The sequence below is a fragment of the Microcebus murinus genome, chromosome 11, assembly GCF_040939455.1.
Source record: "Microcebus murinus isolate Inina chromosome 11, M.murinus_Inina_mat1.0, whole genome shotgun sequence".
Taxonomy (NCBI): domain Eukaryota; kingdom Metazoa; phylum Chordata; class Mammalia; order Primates; family Cheirogaleidae; genus Microcebus; species Microcebus murinus.
In genome coordinates, this window is record NC_134114.1 from 38,940,643 (window position 1) to 38,954,613 (window position 13,971).

A 13,971-nucleotide genomic window follows, 5' to 3' on the forward strand; every position below is an offset into this window, starting at 1 on the left:
ACAATGTTTTGTAGCAGAACTTCACAGTGCACCAGTGATCAATACTTCTTTGTTCCTGAAAAAGTAAGTTTCAGGGTGGCATTCTCACTGCAGGGAGCGTTCTTCTGGGAAACCAGATTAGAGAAAGTTCCAGCTGTTCCCGCTCAGCCTCCAGGCATTTTAATTGAAATTCAGGGCAGTGTTTTGGGGGACCACATCTCAGCTTAACTGGGGACCCAGCGGAATTTGTAACCCCCGTTGGCTGTGCGGATGGTGAAGGCGTTGCCCTGAGGGAAGGCGAGGGTGCGGATGGTGCTGTGGCTGCGGATGGGGGTGCTGAAGGAGCCGCCCTCCTCCAGCTCGCTGTGGCTCAGGTTCAACGCGCTCGGGCTGCAGTCGGTGCGCAGCCCCCGGAAGGCGCCGTGCAGATTCCCGGGCCTGCTGTCCCTGTTCGCCGGCTCTGCCTGCAGTCGGGGCCGCTTGGGATCGCGGTTCTGCAGGGCTTCGTCGCAGCGCTCGGAAATCTCCCTCAGGATGGCATCCACTTCCTGGCAGTCCTGCCCTGCAGCACTGAATAGCTCCTCCAGGCTCCTTTTGGCCGTCGCCTTGAGCAGGAAGGGCTCGGCCGCCGCCCCGCAGTCCCGGGACTGTGAGATCATCAGCTTCTAAGGAAGATAGGGAAGAGCGCCGCCCTGGGGCCTGCGGGACTCGCAGGAGAACTGGGTGCGCTGCGCACCGCGCGCCCCCGCCGTCCTCTTCTCTGCCTGGCCCCCGCCGGGTTCCAACACAGGGAGCAGGGTGGAGGGTGCATGGAACAGTTCCGACGTCCTGCACTGTCCCACGCGCCCGCGCCCCACTTACATCCAGCACCGAGGCCAGGTGCCGGGTCCGGCTGGCGAGTTCCTTCAGCTGCACGTTCCGCTCCTTGAGAGACGCGATCTCCTCTTGTTTCTGGGTTAGCGTTACGTGCAGCTGCGGGGGTTGGGGGGAGACCCAAACATTCAGCGGTAGGCCACTGTGCTCAGCCTTGTCGGCACATTCTGTATGAATCAAACCCAGGTCCCGACGTCTCATAGGAACTGAGAACTCAATGGCATTCACGCTGGTGAGAATGACTTTTTTAAAAAAACAAAGCACTTGGACTAAATGTATCTCAATGTATCCTCAATGTAGCCTGGTCGTGAAGAGAACTGACTTGGACAACAGGCGATCTAGGTTCTATTTCTATGAAGTTCAACCATCCTATACCTCGATTTCCTTACCTGTAAAACGAGGCCGATAAGAGAAGCTAGCTCTACGATTGTGAGTATTAAACGAGAGGAGAAAGTAAATTGATAAGCACAGAGCCAGGCACATAGAAAGCTTCGATAAATGTTGGCAGCCCTATTAAAAATCTGGTGGGATAAGATTCCCATTTAGTGAAGTTGGAAACTGAGGCGGAGCCACCGGAGCAACAGCAGCCACGTGGACCCCGAGCCCGTCCACTGGTTCTGACACCCACAGGAATGCATCATCGCTCTTGCAACCTCCCCTTCCGCCCCGCGCTCTTCACCCTGTCCCCGCCCCAGGATTCCTGATCGCCAGCCCAGGGTCCCTACTTGGTTATTCTCAACGAGCGCGTCCCCCAACGCCCTCTGGTTCTGGTCGGCCACCTCCTTCCAATACTGCTCAGGCGGGGGCACGTCTGCAGGGTGTAGCGGCGGTGACTGCAGGGCTCGTGGGTCCAGCGGCGGGGAGAGGCAGGGCCCGAATGGTGATACATCGCAAGGAGAGAAGGGGAAGTCTCCGCTGGCAAGGGGAGGTGACATCAAAGAGGACGAGTCTGGGGAAGAGTGAGAGCTGGGTTTGCAGTCCCAAATTCTAGCCCCGCTAGCTATAGGAGAAAATGCCACTCTGGATGTAGGGTTTATGTGAAGATTTTCCTTTATTAAGTAAAGCACCCCTCGGTCCACAACGTCTAAGATTCCCAAGCCCTTCCTGACATCTTATACGCACACAGCAGGTGCTCAAAAGATGCCTGTTGAGTTGACCTGAACTCAGTCAAGAAAACCTGCAAAGGCCTGTAAGTCACAGAGGCCTCAGATTCTCTGAACACTGCTAACCCTCAACCTCTCTCCTGTCACATCACAGGTAGGGCTCCCTCTCCCACAACTCAAACTCATAGTCGACAAAGAGCTATAGATGCAGCAGTCAACTTCTCCATTCGCAGGGAGGGGAATGTTCTAAATATGAAAGAGCCAGACCCTTTGATGAGTTGCTGGATTGTCATAGATGTGTGGCTGGACCACAAAATCTGAACTAGTCTGATTTGGGGGTGGAAGGCAACCCCGCTGTTACTTAACTGCAAGGAGACTTCACTTGCCTGCAATGAGATCATCCACCGTGTCTCTGAAATCTTGCAGGTCGAAGGCTGCTTCCGTTTGGAGGGAATGGTTCTAAAATAAACCAGAGGTGCAAACCAGTTAACGTCGACTCCGGCTGGTCTGGGACACTTCCTAGACCGACAGACGTCCTCTAAGGCTCAGCTGCGGGTCTGACTCGCGTTTGCAGCCCAGCCTCATACCTGAAAACTCAAGCCCCAGCCAGGTCAGGGAACGCGGCAGACTCAGCCAGGTCAGGGAACGCGGCAGACTCGCACCGCCACGGTGGGGAGCGGGGCGCACGGAGCTCGGACCCGACCCAGAGGCTGCAGTTCGCGACTCCCTCCAGGCGCGGACACCGTGAGCGCGGGTGTGTCAGCGGTCAGTCCTTCAGCGGGCGGTGCGGTGGACTGGCGCCCGGCCTCGGGCAGCCGCGCAGTCCCGCGTGCCTCCGCCTTGCGACCCGGCTCCGACTTACCCCAGACCCGCCACGGAGCCATCGCTTTAACAGCACAGAGCACCTCGTAAATGCCGGGTCTTTCCTCCCAAGACCCGATCAGCGAAGCAGTAACTTGAGGCCGTGTTTCCCGCCAAGTCTTGGTCATAGCTACCCCCACTCCCACAACGGAAGAGGAAGGGTAGGCTATGATTCGAGGGACCCGGGATGCTATGGAAAACGCTTCTGTTCAGCGCACAGCACTGTGGCCACTCTTGCTCTTTTCAGTTTCACAAAAAGTTAGGCTGCACCTCCAACATCTTGAACTGTACACTCTCCTGGGCTCCTGCAGGGTGCCCGGGTGCGCAAAAAGCTGGATGCCCAGGGACCCTCTTAGTCCCTTAAATCAAGAACATTTACAGTTGATGAAACTCTTTTTTACATAGAGTTTTTAAAATTAATCCTCACACCAGTGCAGGAAGAAGGCAAGGCCTGGAAAGTGATCCCTCTTCAACTTGAAGAATCTGAGGCTCAGAGAAGTTGTTAGCCAAAGTCACCCAGCTCTGAAATGGGGACTCTTGCCCTGCAGTGCTACCTATTTCAACCCTCTTTCCTCTATAACTCATTGCCTCTAGCTTTTCTCTCTGTTTAGGAAACCTGGCTTCCTCCAGCAAAGGCGGCCAGCCCTTCGAAAAGGAGAAGCTCTCAGGGGCCATGCTGTGAGGCCAATATGCCAGCTAGAAAAAAAAAAAAGCTATTCCATGATTCCCCTTACTCATCTATTCCTTTGTGTTAATCACATTGTTCTCCCCAAAGGCCTTCCTTACTATTCACATATTTCTGGGAAGAGGAACTTATCCTGGTCCTAACTTCAAAGAATGTGCAAGTATCAGTTTTCTTCAGGGAGGGAAGAGTCAGGCAGGAAGGCCCCTAGCACAGGTTGGACACTGAGGCTATGAGGAAAAAGGAGCTGAGAAAGGAAGGACTGAGGGCCCCAGACAAATCCTGGAGTTCTGCTGTCACTGAATAAGTCAGAAATGAGACTCATTCTTCAAGTACTGAAAGGTCTCCCTTTCAGCAGGAATCTGAGACAAGACCTTACCATGAGGAGACTGGAGGCCAGCTCAGGCACTGGGGCCCAGCAAATGCTACCACCTATGCCATCCCAGGTTTTGGCCTATTCTTGACCCCAAACAATTCTAGAGCACTTCCTCTCTCTGTCCATTTCCCCAACAGGAAAGGGACTGGGAAATATGAACTGAGTGTACACCAACCAGGGTCTTCCTAGAGGTTCTTCCCATAGTGTTCTCTCTCCTCTGTCTTTCCCAGGAAAAATCCTGGACCATTTGGTCCATCTGGTGTGAGCTCTGTCCTTGAAACTTTTTTTTTCTTTTTAGACAGAGTCTCACTCTATTGCTGGGACTAGAGTGCTGTGGCCTCAGCCTAACTCACAGCAACCTCAAACTCCTGGGCTCAAGCAATCCTTCTGCCTCAGCTTCCCAAGCAGCTGGGACTACAGGCATGCGCCACCATGCCCAGCTAATTTTTTCTATATATTTTTACTTGACCAATTAATTTCTTTCTATTTATAGTATAGACTGGGTCTCACCCTTGCTCAGGCTGGTTTTGAACTCCTGATGAGTGATCCCCCTGCCTCGGCCTCTCAGAGTGCTAGGATTACAGGCATGGCCTGTCCTTGAAACTTTGAATCCTACTTTCCCAATTGCATAAATCTGGCATTTCTCCACTATGTAACAGCAAGGAAGAAAATTACTAACACAGAACATGATGTCAAATTTAAATTCTGTATACTATCTGCCTGTGGTGGCTCACACCTGTTATCCTAGTACTTTGGGGGACCCAGGCAGGAGAATTGCTTGAGGCCAGGAGTCTGAGACCAGCCTGAGCAAGAGTGAGAGCCCGTCGCTACAAAAAAATAGAAAAAGAAAATTAGCCGGGTATGATGGCATGCGCCTATAGTGCCAGCTACTTGGGCAGCTGAGGCAAGAGGATTGCTTAAGCCCAGGAACTTGAGGTTGCAGTGAGCTGTGATGATGTCACTGTACTTTAGCCTGGAACAGAGCAAGATCTTGCCTCAAAAAAAAATAAAAAATAAAATAAATTCTGTATACTTAAACAAAAAATTCAGCAAGAGTTGCTTGGTTTTTGTTACTTGGAAAATAATATGTTGGGATAAGGGAGTGACCTAGTCCTCTAAGTCAGTTGGAATCTTCTTGCTCAGACATTCTCTTTCCTTATTTGAGCATCCAGATCAAAAAAGCACAATTAAATGGCCTCTGCAGTACAATGCCCACTCCTACCTCTTTCCTTAACAATCTCTGCTCTTAGCAGCCACCTATGCTATGTCATGAGCTCTATCTCATAGTTGTAAGAGGCCTTTGAGAAGGCCTGAGAAGTTTGCTCCAACGCCACTCCCAGTTCTGGGAGGTGGTCAAGTCTTTTAGAGACTTCTAAAAGTCTTCTGGGCCTGTCCCCAGGCTCTAGCACCTGCTGCCAGGAAGACAGAACTGGCACTCTTCCTGTGAGTCGCATCTGGCTAAGCCCTCCCGTCCTTCTGGGCACTTCATATCCCACCCATGAGCCAGGCTTCTGGCCTCCAAGACTCCAGTGCAGGGAGGCTCCATCCTCTGCCTGGTAAGGTCAGCGCTGGCAAGTGGTGGAACTGAGATGGAAGTAAAAAAAATAAAATAAAACAGGTTTAGGAGAAAAGAAAAAAGTCAAATGCCTTTTGCCCCATGACGGTAAGTGAATAGAACTTTCAGAAGGGCAGAAGAGGACCTTTTAAAAAGTGAACTTCCTTCTTCTGAGCGGATGAGAAAAAAATTAATAAATAAAAAGTGAACTTCCCTGGGGTGCGAACTAGCCGAGCACAGAAACAGCGAATCCTCGGGGCATGGGGCACTCAGACCTCAACCCGGCCCCAGTCAGTGGCCCCACCTTCCTCTCCCGCTCCCCCGGCTTGCCCAGGGGCCTGCCCGGCACCCCCAGCATCCTGTGGGACAGGTGCTGAAGAGTCACTTCTGCAGAGAGGAATGTTTCTGTCAGATTTCTTCCAGAGTCCTTTGTCCTTCCTGCTGTCTCCAAATGCAGACTTTCTTCTTCTTTTTCAGTCTTGATAAAGAAGTTATTCATTGACTTCCACTCTTCTTAGATACTCATGGAATGAAAACGGTGAGTGAATGGCCAGAAAGGGGATGTTGAGAAAACAGGACATGCATCAGGCGCCCAGAGCGCAACTTCACTCCCACCCACCCACCTGGTCCCTCAGAGCTGATTTCCATGCTGCCTGTGCTCCAGAATAAATGGGGAGGGAAATGGCAGGAAGCCCCCCAGGTGAGCCCCACTGTACCAAGTTGGTCAGAACAGCTCCGGAAATGTGGCTTTCATAACACACTAGGAGGGAGGAGGAAGTTCTGATCTAGGAGGCTCAAGTTGCTGCACGACGCCTTTTTCCACCAGCTAAATGTGCCTGCGCTCCTGGCCCCAGACAAGCCTTTGAGGAAATAAACCCACCGCTCCCGAGTCGGGGTTTGGGCTACGCAAGGCTCCACAAGGAGAGGTACCTGCGAGGCGGCCGGGTCACCACCAGGCGGCGCGTCGGACCCGAGTAGCGAGGAGCAGTCCGCGAGGTCCTGCAGGTCTATGGTGGTGAGGGCTGCGCGGGGAGACCGGGAGACACGCCCCGGGCGGGCCCTGAGCCTCTCCGCCAGGCCTGCCGCTGGAACCCCGGCTGGGACGTCAGAGCCCGGGGGAGAGAGGCTCCCCGGAGCCGCGCGCGCCGCAGCCACCCGGCGTGGGGAACCCGAAGGGTCGCGCGGGTGCCAGGGGGCTCACCTGGCAGCGCAGCGGGCTCCGCGTCCGGGGGATCCTCGTACACCGACACTGGGCTGCAGCCAGTGTATCCGGGAAAGAACTTCCGCGGAGGGGCGAACTAGCGGGGCACAGAAACGGCGAACCCTGGTCAGCCCTCGGGGCACGGAGCGCAGACCCAGCCCGGCCCCAGTCAGTGGCCCCACCTTCCTCTCCAGCTTCCCGGGCTTGCCGAGGGGCCGGCCCGGCACCCCCAGCATCCTGTTGGGGCAGATGCTGTCGAAGGCCCGGCGTCCCGCCGCGCCGGCCCCGCACGCCTGCATCTTGCCACCAGGTGTCTGCTGCTCGGAGGCGACGGCCAAGGCTGGGATGGCGGCCCACACCCGCGCCTGCAGGCTCAGAAGCCGGCGGAGGTTGGGGAAGGCGCGTGGCCGGGGAGGGGCGGACGGGCGGCTGAGGAGGTGCGGAGGGCGGGCGGGGAGGAGGGGAGGCCCGCCGCGCGGGAGGGGAGGCTCGCGCCCGAGCGCCAGAGGTGGCGCCTTCAGCCCGGACAATCTGCGCGCGGGCGGAGGCGTCAAACCCAACCTGGCAACGAGGCTTCCCCCGGGAGCCGCCAGCGCGGGGCCCGCGCCCGCGAGCGCCCTTTCGTCTAGCGTTGGCGCCGCCGCGCCAGGCGGAGAGAGGGAAAGAAGGAGGGGCGGGCGAGCGCCAGCCGTCCCTCGCTCTGGGTTCCGTCTTCCCGCTCTGCGACAGCGGGAATGGAAAAGTTAACGATTCTCATCTCCTTTTCTTCCCACTCCAGCCACAAGGCACAAAATAAAGGTGGAGTGACACTCGCCAAAGCCAGGCTCCGCATTTGCTCTGCCCTGCAGGATTTAGTGGGGTTGTAGAATTGCAGGAGGGACTTCCTGGAACAGCACCTTCCCCTAAACCTGGGCAGCATTTCTGGGTCTTGACTTGCGGACTTCCACTTGTTCTCTCTTGGCCTTTATACCAACAGCCGCGCCCCCACTCCCAGCCCCACACTTTTCTGGACAGTGGCCTGTGAGCACAGCCTTTAAAAGAGTAAATTAAGAAAAAGTGACTCTACAAACCCTCCTCCAGTTCCTGAAAACGCCAAGGTGGACAAATTCCCCCAAACCCTGTCCTCTCTCCCCTCGTGGCCTCAGCTGCCCATCGCCACGTTGTGCTGCTGTCTTTACCGCGGGCCACCTTGCTGTGCCACCATTTCCAGCTACCATTTCCCAGCCTGAGCCCTCTCCCAAGAAGGGGCATCTCCCAGAAAGGGGCATCGTTGGTGACAGGCCTCTCTCAGGACTTCTCATATTCGTCCAATTTGAACAAGCATCTGAAATGGGAATCTTTGTGTACCCTCCTATTGGGCACTTTGTTTTCCCCTTATACCTAGTAGTAGTGAAAGATCCTCTTTTAAAGTGTCACCATCCTCTTTTATTTCCACCCATTTTCTGGAGTAAGAAACAAATACCCCTAACAGTGGTGGAGGGTAACCCAATGGTAGGAGTGGAATTGACTTAGAGACCCTTTGACCCATGTATAGATGCAGGAACTGTATTGGGGTGAGGGCAGCCAGCTGGACTTGGTGTGGTGTAGCTGATGGTGAGGAGCTTTGGCTTTAAGGTCAGAGTGCCCAAGGACCAGGTCTGTGAGCCCTAAGTGTTTAGGAAAAATAGTAACACTGACCTCAATAGAGTTGCTGTGAGATTATTTATGTAAAGTGACTGGTGCTTAGTAAGGGTAAATTAATAGAATTTTTTGTTTGTTTGTTTAAGCAGCCTTTTCAGCTATGCTTCCAGCTTCCCACAGCCTGTTTCTGGCTATGTCTCCTGATTCCTGGGTAGTACAACCAGTATCAAGTTTATTTCCACTCCATCCTTACCCACTTTCCAGTCCGTAAAAGATTAGGGGAGTTCTTAGCTGAGTTTCCAGGAGATCTCTACACACGGAGACAAGATTTTCCAGCATAAGCCCATTTCCCAGTAATCACCATTGAGTTCCAAATTAGGGTAGAGAAATATGGGCATTGTACAATAGATTTTCTGTAACAACAGAAACTGGAATGGAATGATTATATGACTCCTACTCTGGATGATTCTGGAACCAGTCACCCATAACAATCATGGCTGAGTGATGGAGTAGACACTGGTGAAGACACCTCCTCCCAAAGTTACTATTTTGCAGAAGTGCCAGACTCCACCCCCTTACAACCAGGCAGAGGTTCCCAGATAATCTGAGACTGGTGACAGTTGATATGATCTTCCTTCTCCTCTTTTTTCACCAACACAGAATAGCTTTCCCCCAAACAGTTTAGAGATTACCACTTCCTGGGCCAAAGAAGAGGAAGTTCCTAGAAAGCTGAGCTTATCAACATGTCAGAAGAAGGGTCCAAGGGACCCAAAGTAAGGCACGCCTGGCTCTGGAGAGCACTTGGAAGATGCATTTGGAGAGAAGTGCAAAGAAGTTTCTCTAAATATGCTTTGAGTTTGTTTGCTTTTTGTTTTTGTCATATATTTTGATTATTCTAAATGTAGTGGAATGTGACTGAGATTTTTCCCTCAAACTTATGCTTTTTTTCCAACCATACAGAAAATTTGAAAATACAGTGCAACAAAGAACTCCCAGTTAACATTTCCCCATATTTGCTTTCTCTCTTGTTCTGTTGTCTGATCCACGTTTTTCTGCATAATCCTTCTCCTCCCATCATCATGCAGGCTACCACTAGCCTTCTATTCTTGAGGGCTTCCCCTGTGCCAGGATCTGTGCTGGGGGATTTGTTTAGAGCATCTCATTAGAGCCATACCTCAACCATATTAAATAGGTGCTATTGTTATTTTTACAATTGAGACATAGGCATAGGGGCCCAGAGCCCACTCATTTAATCACTGCTTTATGCTACCCCACAACACTTAAGCTTAATCTCATTTAAGCTTCACAACCACCCTGGCATCAAGAGAACATAAGACATTTGCTGGAGGTGACAGAGCTGAGATTCAGGGCCTGCAGCAGATTCACCACAGTGAGGCTGAAGATACTGTGACAGCTATAGAGTCAAAGAACTCCAGCAAGCCTCTCATTTTCCAGCACAGTTTTCTCATCTGTAACACAAGTCCTGTAACATGACTGGAGGTAAGGAAGGACTGTGCTGGCTCTCCAAATATATTCTTTATAGCCCTATTGAATGAACAGCATTGAGTAACTTGCTCAGCACTTACGTCAGGTTTTTTTTGGGTTTTTTTGAGAATTTCTAGAGACCTATTAGTGGAAGAAGTTGAGAGGTGTGGCTAAGAGCATGAGTCTAGACTCATATCACCTGTCTTCAAATCATGGCTATTCCACTGTTGGCCATAACCTGTACTGTTTATGGCTACCCCTGTGCCCCAGTGTCCTCTGAAAAGTGGGATAACAGACTCTGCTATATAGAATTGTTAGAAGGTTGAAATAACCAACACTGAATGAACACAGTATCTGGTACATTGCAAGCACTCAATATAGCCATTATGACTTATGTCATTGTTACCCTGGGCTTACATGCAGCTTCATGAACAGCTCAACCATGGGATTGTAAATGGGCTCGAGTTGCAATGACCATGACCACCTGCAAATCCTTTCTTTCCAACATCCGCTAGTTGCACCTGGGATTCTCGGTCCCTGGGTCTCTCTCGGTTTTTTTTTTTTTTTTTTTTTTTTTTTTTTGCCCTCTGCTAATGCGCCTGCGTGGTCCCCAAAGCTTCCCAGCCCTGCTTACGTCGCACCTGCCAGAGCAACCCTGGCCGCTCCAAATGTCATCGACTTTTGTGGGTTCTATCTTGCCCCACATTCCACCCGCGCCCTCTGGAACCCCGTAGGTGCGCAGTCCCAGCCTCCTGACATGAGGGTCGCAGGACTCAAGCCTACAAGTGACCCTGGCTCGCCTTATCTCTGGAACCTTGGTATCCAGGACCTCGCCCGATCTGGCATTCCTGCACAGAGATACCAACGATAGATTTGGAGAGAGAGGAGGATCCCTTGAACGTTGGCGATCGCCCATATCCCTGAGCTGACTTCACCTTCCCTCCTGGCAGACAGACACGTGCAATGGCATTCAGACAAATCACGACAGTCTATTTATTGGGAAAAGGCTCGGCTCCCTCGTGTGTTCTCAGAGAAATAAACTACTAGATGCTACTTTCGTGCACTATTTACAACCTGCAGCTGACAAACCAGGAGCCCTGGCCCCCTCTCTGTGGACCAATACTACACTCTTCTAAAGCAATGGGAGGTCCAACAGCTGGGCCCACGAATAAAAGGTTACAGAAGATCTGTTTTATTTCAAGCTCGGGGACAGGCTGCACTTCTCGCAGATTTCAAGGGGCAGCATGTGAGTCAGGGAGGTACTGTTTATGGCCACCAACAGCTGCAGCTTGCCCAGGCAGTCCTGCAGCGCCGCCTCCGGGTGCTCTCCCGGGCTCAGGTCCACCGCGCGCGGGAGCCGCAGCATGCGATCAGCCAGCGCCAGGCAGCAGATGGCCAGCAGGGAGGGGGCATAGCTGGTGAAAGCATAGTCGGCCAGACTCAGCTCCGCCACGCCTTGAGCCAGGGCTTGCGCTTCCAGGGCTTCGGAGACCTCAACCTGCCCCGCCTCCACGCGAGCGTGCGTGAAATGCTCGAGGAAGAAGCTGATGGTGGGAGCGCCCAAGCTGAAGTGCAGCTTGTGCAGCACGATGCACTCGAGGTTGCAGAGCTGCTGCCGGGAGAAGGCGCCGCAGCACAGGGCCAGGAGCTGCTTCACGCGCGGCGGGTGCACCTCCACCTGCAACACAGGCCGCTCTCAGTCCCCCGCCTGGCGGCTGCCGGGCCCAGACCCACCCCAGTCTGAATTCGGGGAGAAAACCGGGAATCCCCCAGTCCTTCCAGAAAGATGGCCTGTACTTCACCTCTCCACTGCAGTCACTTAAGTCACCTGGGGCGTACTTCCAGCACAGTTCCTCTAATGTCCAAAACAAGGTTTGGTAAATTTTGAAAGTTTTCCGGAAACTAGAATACAGGTGCCACGGAGAGCTGATTGGGACTGACTACAGCCTATTTCTTTGGAGGCTGAGTGACAGGACTGTTTGTAGAGAACTGTGATCTTAAGGCTGAGGGATGTATAAATTTGCAAACATCTGCCAAAAGGAGTCCAGGGAACTCAGCACTGAATCCTGCGCGCTGGAGAGCTGGGCGGCCGTTTTGGCCCTCCCCGCCCCCCAGACGCCGCGTGGAGGTACCTGTTTGCACGCGATGAGGAGCGAGGTGACCCCGAGCAGCTGGAAGCAGTCTGCAGCCACCGGCGTGGTGGTGAGGAAGCGGTCCAGAGTGTTCACCGTCAGGCACAGCGACTCGAAGGAGAGGCCGAATTGGCGGTGCACGGGGATCAGCCAGCTGAGCAGCTTACAGCGGGATTCCGCGGTCACCTGCCGGGAGGGAGGAGGGGGCGGGCCGGCTGAGCCTAGGGCACAGAGAGGCTGCGCAAGAGAAGGGCCAAGAGGGCCCGGGGAGCTTCCCCGGAGGGAGGAAAGCTAAATGTTCTGGAAACCTGGAAACCCGCGGGCGGTGCGGAGCTGGAACGCCTGCGCTCGGCTGGGTGCTTCACACACACTACCTCTAGTAATCCTCTCAGCAATTCCGTGGAAGGGGAGGGGGCCCATTTTGCAAATTAAGAAATAAGCTCAGGATTGTTAACAGGCCCAAGGTCGGTAGGAGTCTGAACTCGAACCCAGAAACTAACTTCTCTCACACTAGCCAGCTTGGGGCAAGTCCCGTAAGCCGTCTAGGCCCCACTTATCTCCATCTGTAAATCGAGGCGGGGACCCGCCCCTCCAAGGCCCCTTCTTGCTTCCACTGGGAGCAGGAACTGGGCTGGCGCGGGCAGGGCGGACACAGCGGGAAAGGAGAGAGCCTGGGAGAGCAAGAAGAGTGGCGGCGGGGAGCTGGCTGTGCCAGCGCCTCACTTGTGGCTGCCGCGCCAGCGACTCCCGAGGGTGGAAGTGGCTCTCCTGAGCCTTGCGGAAGGCGTAGCAGCTCTGGCCGTAGTCGCGGAAGTTCTGTAGATCTAGCTGCACTAACGGCTGGGTAGGGCCGGGCAAGGGGTTGCAACGCCGCCCAGCCCAGGCCGTGGGGCTGTCTGCGGAGTCCGAGCCGGAGCTGGGGGACTCGAACAGGTCGCAAACTCCAGAGTCTCCGGGGAGCGAGCACGGGTTCAGGGGCTGCAACGGCTGCTTCCTTCGGAGGCGCGGGCGCCTGCTCTTCTTCACCGGGGCGCGGAGGTTCTGGTCGTTGTCCCGCCTCCCCACCCCGGTGGCAGGGCTCGCCGGGCTGGTGGGACAAGGAGCCACCATGATGCAGCCGGGTGCCCGCTCTACCCACGACGCCCCGGCTGCGGCGGGCTGCAAACGCAGGTGCGTCCTTAAGTACCCGGTGGGCTCTTTCCCTCTATCACAACTCTGCCCGCTCACTGGCTGAGCCCAGAGCGGCGCAAGAGCCGCGCTTTCCCAGCTGGAAAACCTCTTCCCCCAGAGCGCACGCAGCGTAGCCACCGCGGGCCGCCAGCGGGAGGAGGGGCTGCAGCGGTGCCCGCCTTCCGCCGCCCGCGTCCGCCGTTGCCCAGGCAACCCGAGCCCGGGCGGCTGCGGGAGCCGGGCGCGCTGGGCGCGTAGCAGTACGGAACCGGCGGCGCGGCCAGGTGAGCGGCAGGCCCCGCTGAGGGGCTCGGCTGGGCCCGAGAAAGAGATTCTCCCAGGGGCATCTCCCTGTCCTTGGCCAGATGGTCTTGACACTTTCGAGCACTTTCCATGCCGGCTCTAATCCAGGTCGGTAATTTTGTAAAAGTCTGCTTCTGAGCTCCAAACCAAGGTCTGGCTAGAATTCTGTCAGCACAGGAGAAATTTTCTTCAGTGATCCCACCAAGCCATAGTGTTAATTCAACTGCATTTGTGTTTTTTCGTTTCAGTCAGTACCTGAGTAGCCAGTGTCCTTTCCTTCCGGGGGCTCACGGTGCAGTCTCTGCAGGTTCCCCTGTGCTGCTGTGTATGTAGGAGCTAGTCCAGCCAGCCAGGCATTCGTGCACAAGACAGAAAACTGCCCTATGAACCTCAAACAGCAAGTCTTCAGTCCTGTAAAGACTTTCTCACACACTTTCCACCCTAAGCCAGCTTAAGCTAAGTCTGCAAAGGCTTAAGAACACATTTGGAGGGTTGCATTTCTAGTTTCATCGAGAAACAGCCTGGGTTTTTTTTGTTTTGGGGGAGTTCTTTTTAGGTCATTAGCTTCTAGCTTTCTACCCGGGGCGGCCTAATCCTTTCTTGATTATTCCCTACTTCCCATTTCTGCACC

General features: G+C 54.2%; 2 protein-coding genes across 2 annotated transcripts; both read right to left on the bottom strand.

Moving 5' to 3' along the window:
- Positions 1 to 203: 203 nt before the first annotated feature.
- On the bottom strand, positions 204 to 6,929 carry MCIDAS (multiciliate differentiation and DNA synthesis associated cell cycle protein). Its single transcript, XM_012775699.2, has 7 exons — positions 6,813 to 6,929; positions 6,631 to 6,727; positions 6,360 to 6,451; positions 2,342 to 2,414; positions 1,578 to 1,801; positions 841 to 951; positions 204 to 644 (listed from the first exon to the last, which is right to left on the bottom strand). Exons 1-7 carry the CDS (start codon positions 6,927 to 6,929, stop codon positions 204 to 206), a joined length of 1,155 nt encoding a protein of 384 aa, XP_012631153.1.
- A 3,775-nt stretch (positions 6,930 to 10,704) lies between these two features.
- CCNO (cyclin O) lies at positions 10,705 to 13,238 on the bottom strand. Its single transcript, XM_012775724.2, has 3 exons — positions 12,591 to 13,238; positions 11,868 to 12,053; positions 10,705 to 11,413 (listed from the first exon to the last, which is right to left on the bottom strand). Exons 1-3 carry the CDS (start codon positions 12,975 to 12,977, stop codon positions 10,928 to 10,930), a joined length of 1,059 nt encoding a protein of 352 aa, XP_012631178.1. The 5' UTR covers positions 12,978 to 13,238; the 3' UTR covers positions 10,705 to 10,927.
- Positions 13,239 to 13,971: the final 733 nt, after the last annotated feature.

Coding starts and splice junctions, on each gene's coding strand:
- MCIDAS (XM_012775699.2), bottom strand. CDS start 6,929: ATGCAGGCGTGCGGGGCCGGCGCGGCGGGACGCCGGGCCTTCGACAGC. Junction 6,452..6,630: donor GGAGCCCGCTGCGCTGCCAG/GTGAGCCCCCTG, acceptor CTCCCCGCGCAG/CCCTCACCACCATAGACCTG. Junction 2,415..6,359: donor GTGACCCGGCCGCCTCGCAG/GTACCTCTCCTT, acceptor GGTTTATTTTAG/AACCATTCCCTCCAAACGGA.
- CCNO (XM_012775724.2), bottom strand. CDS start 12,977: ATGGTGGCTCCTTGTCCCACCAGCCCGGCGAGCCCTGCCACCGGGGTG. Junction 12,054..12,590: donor CGCTGGCGCGGCAGCCACAA/GTGAGGCGCTGG, acceptor CCCTCCCGGCAG/GTGACCGCGGAATCCCGCTG. Junction 11,414..11,867: donor TCCTCATCGCGTGCAAACAG/GTACCTCCACGC, acceptor CCTGTGTTGCAG/GTGGAGGTGCACCCGCCGCG.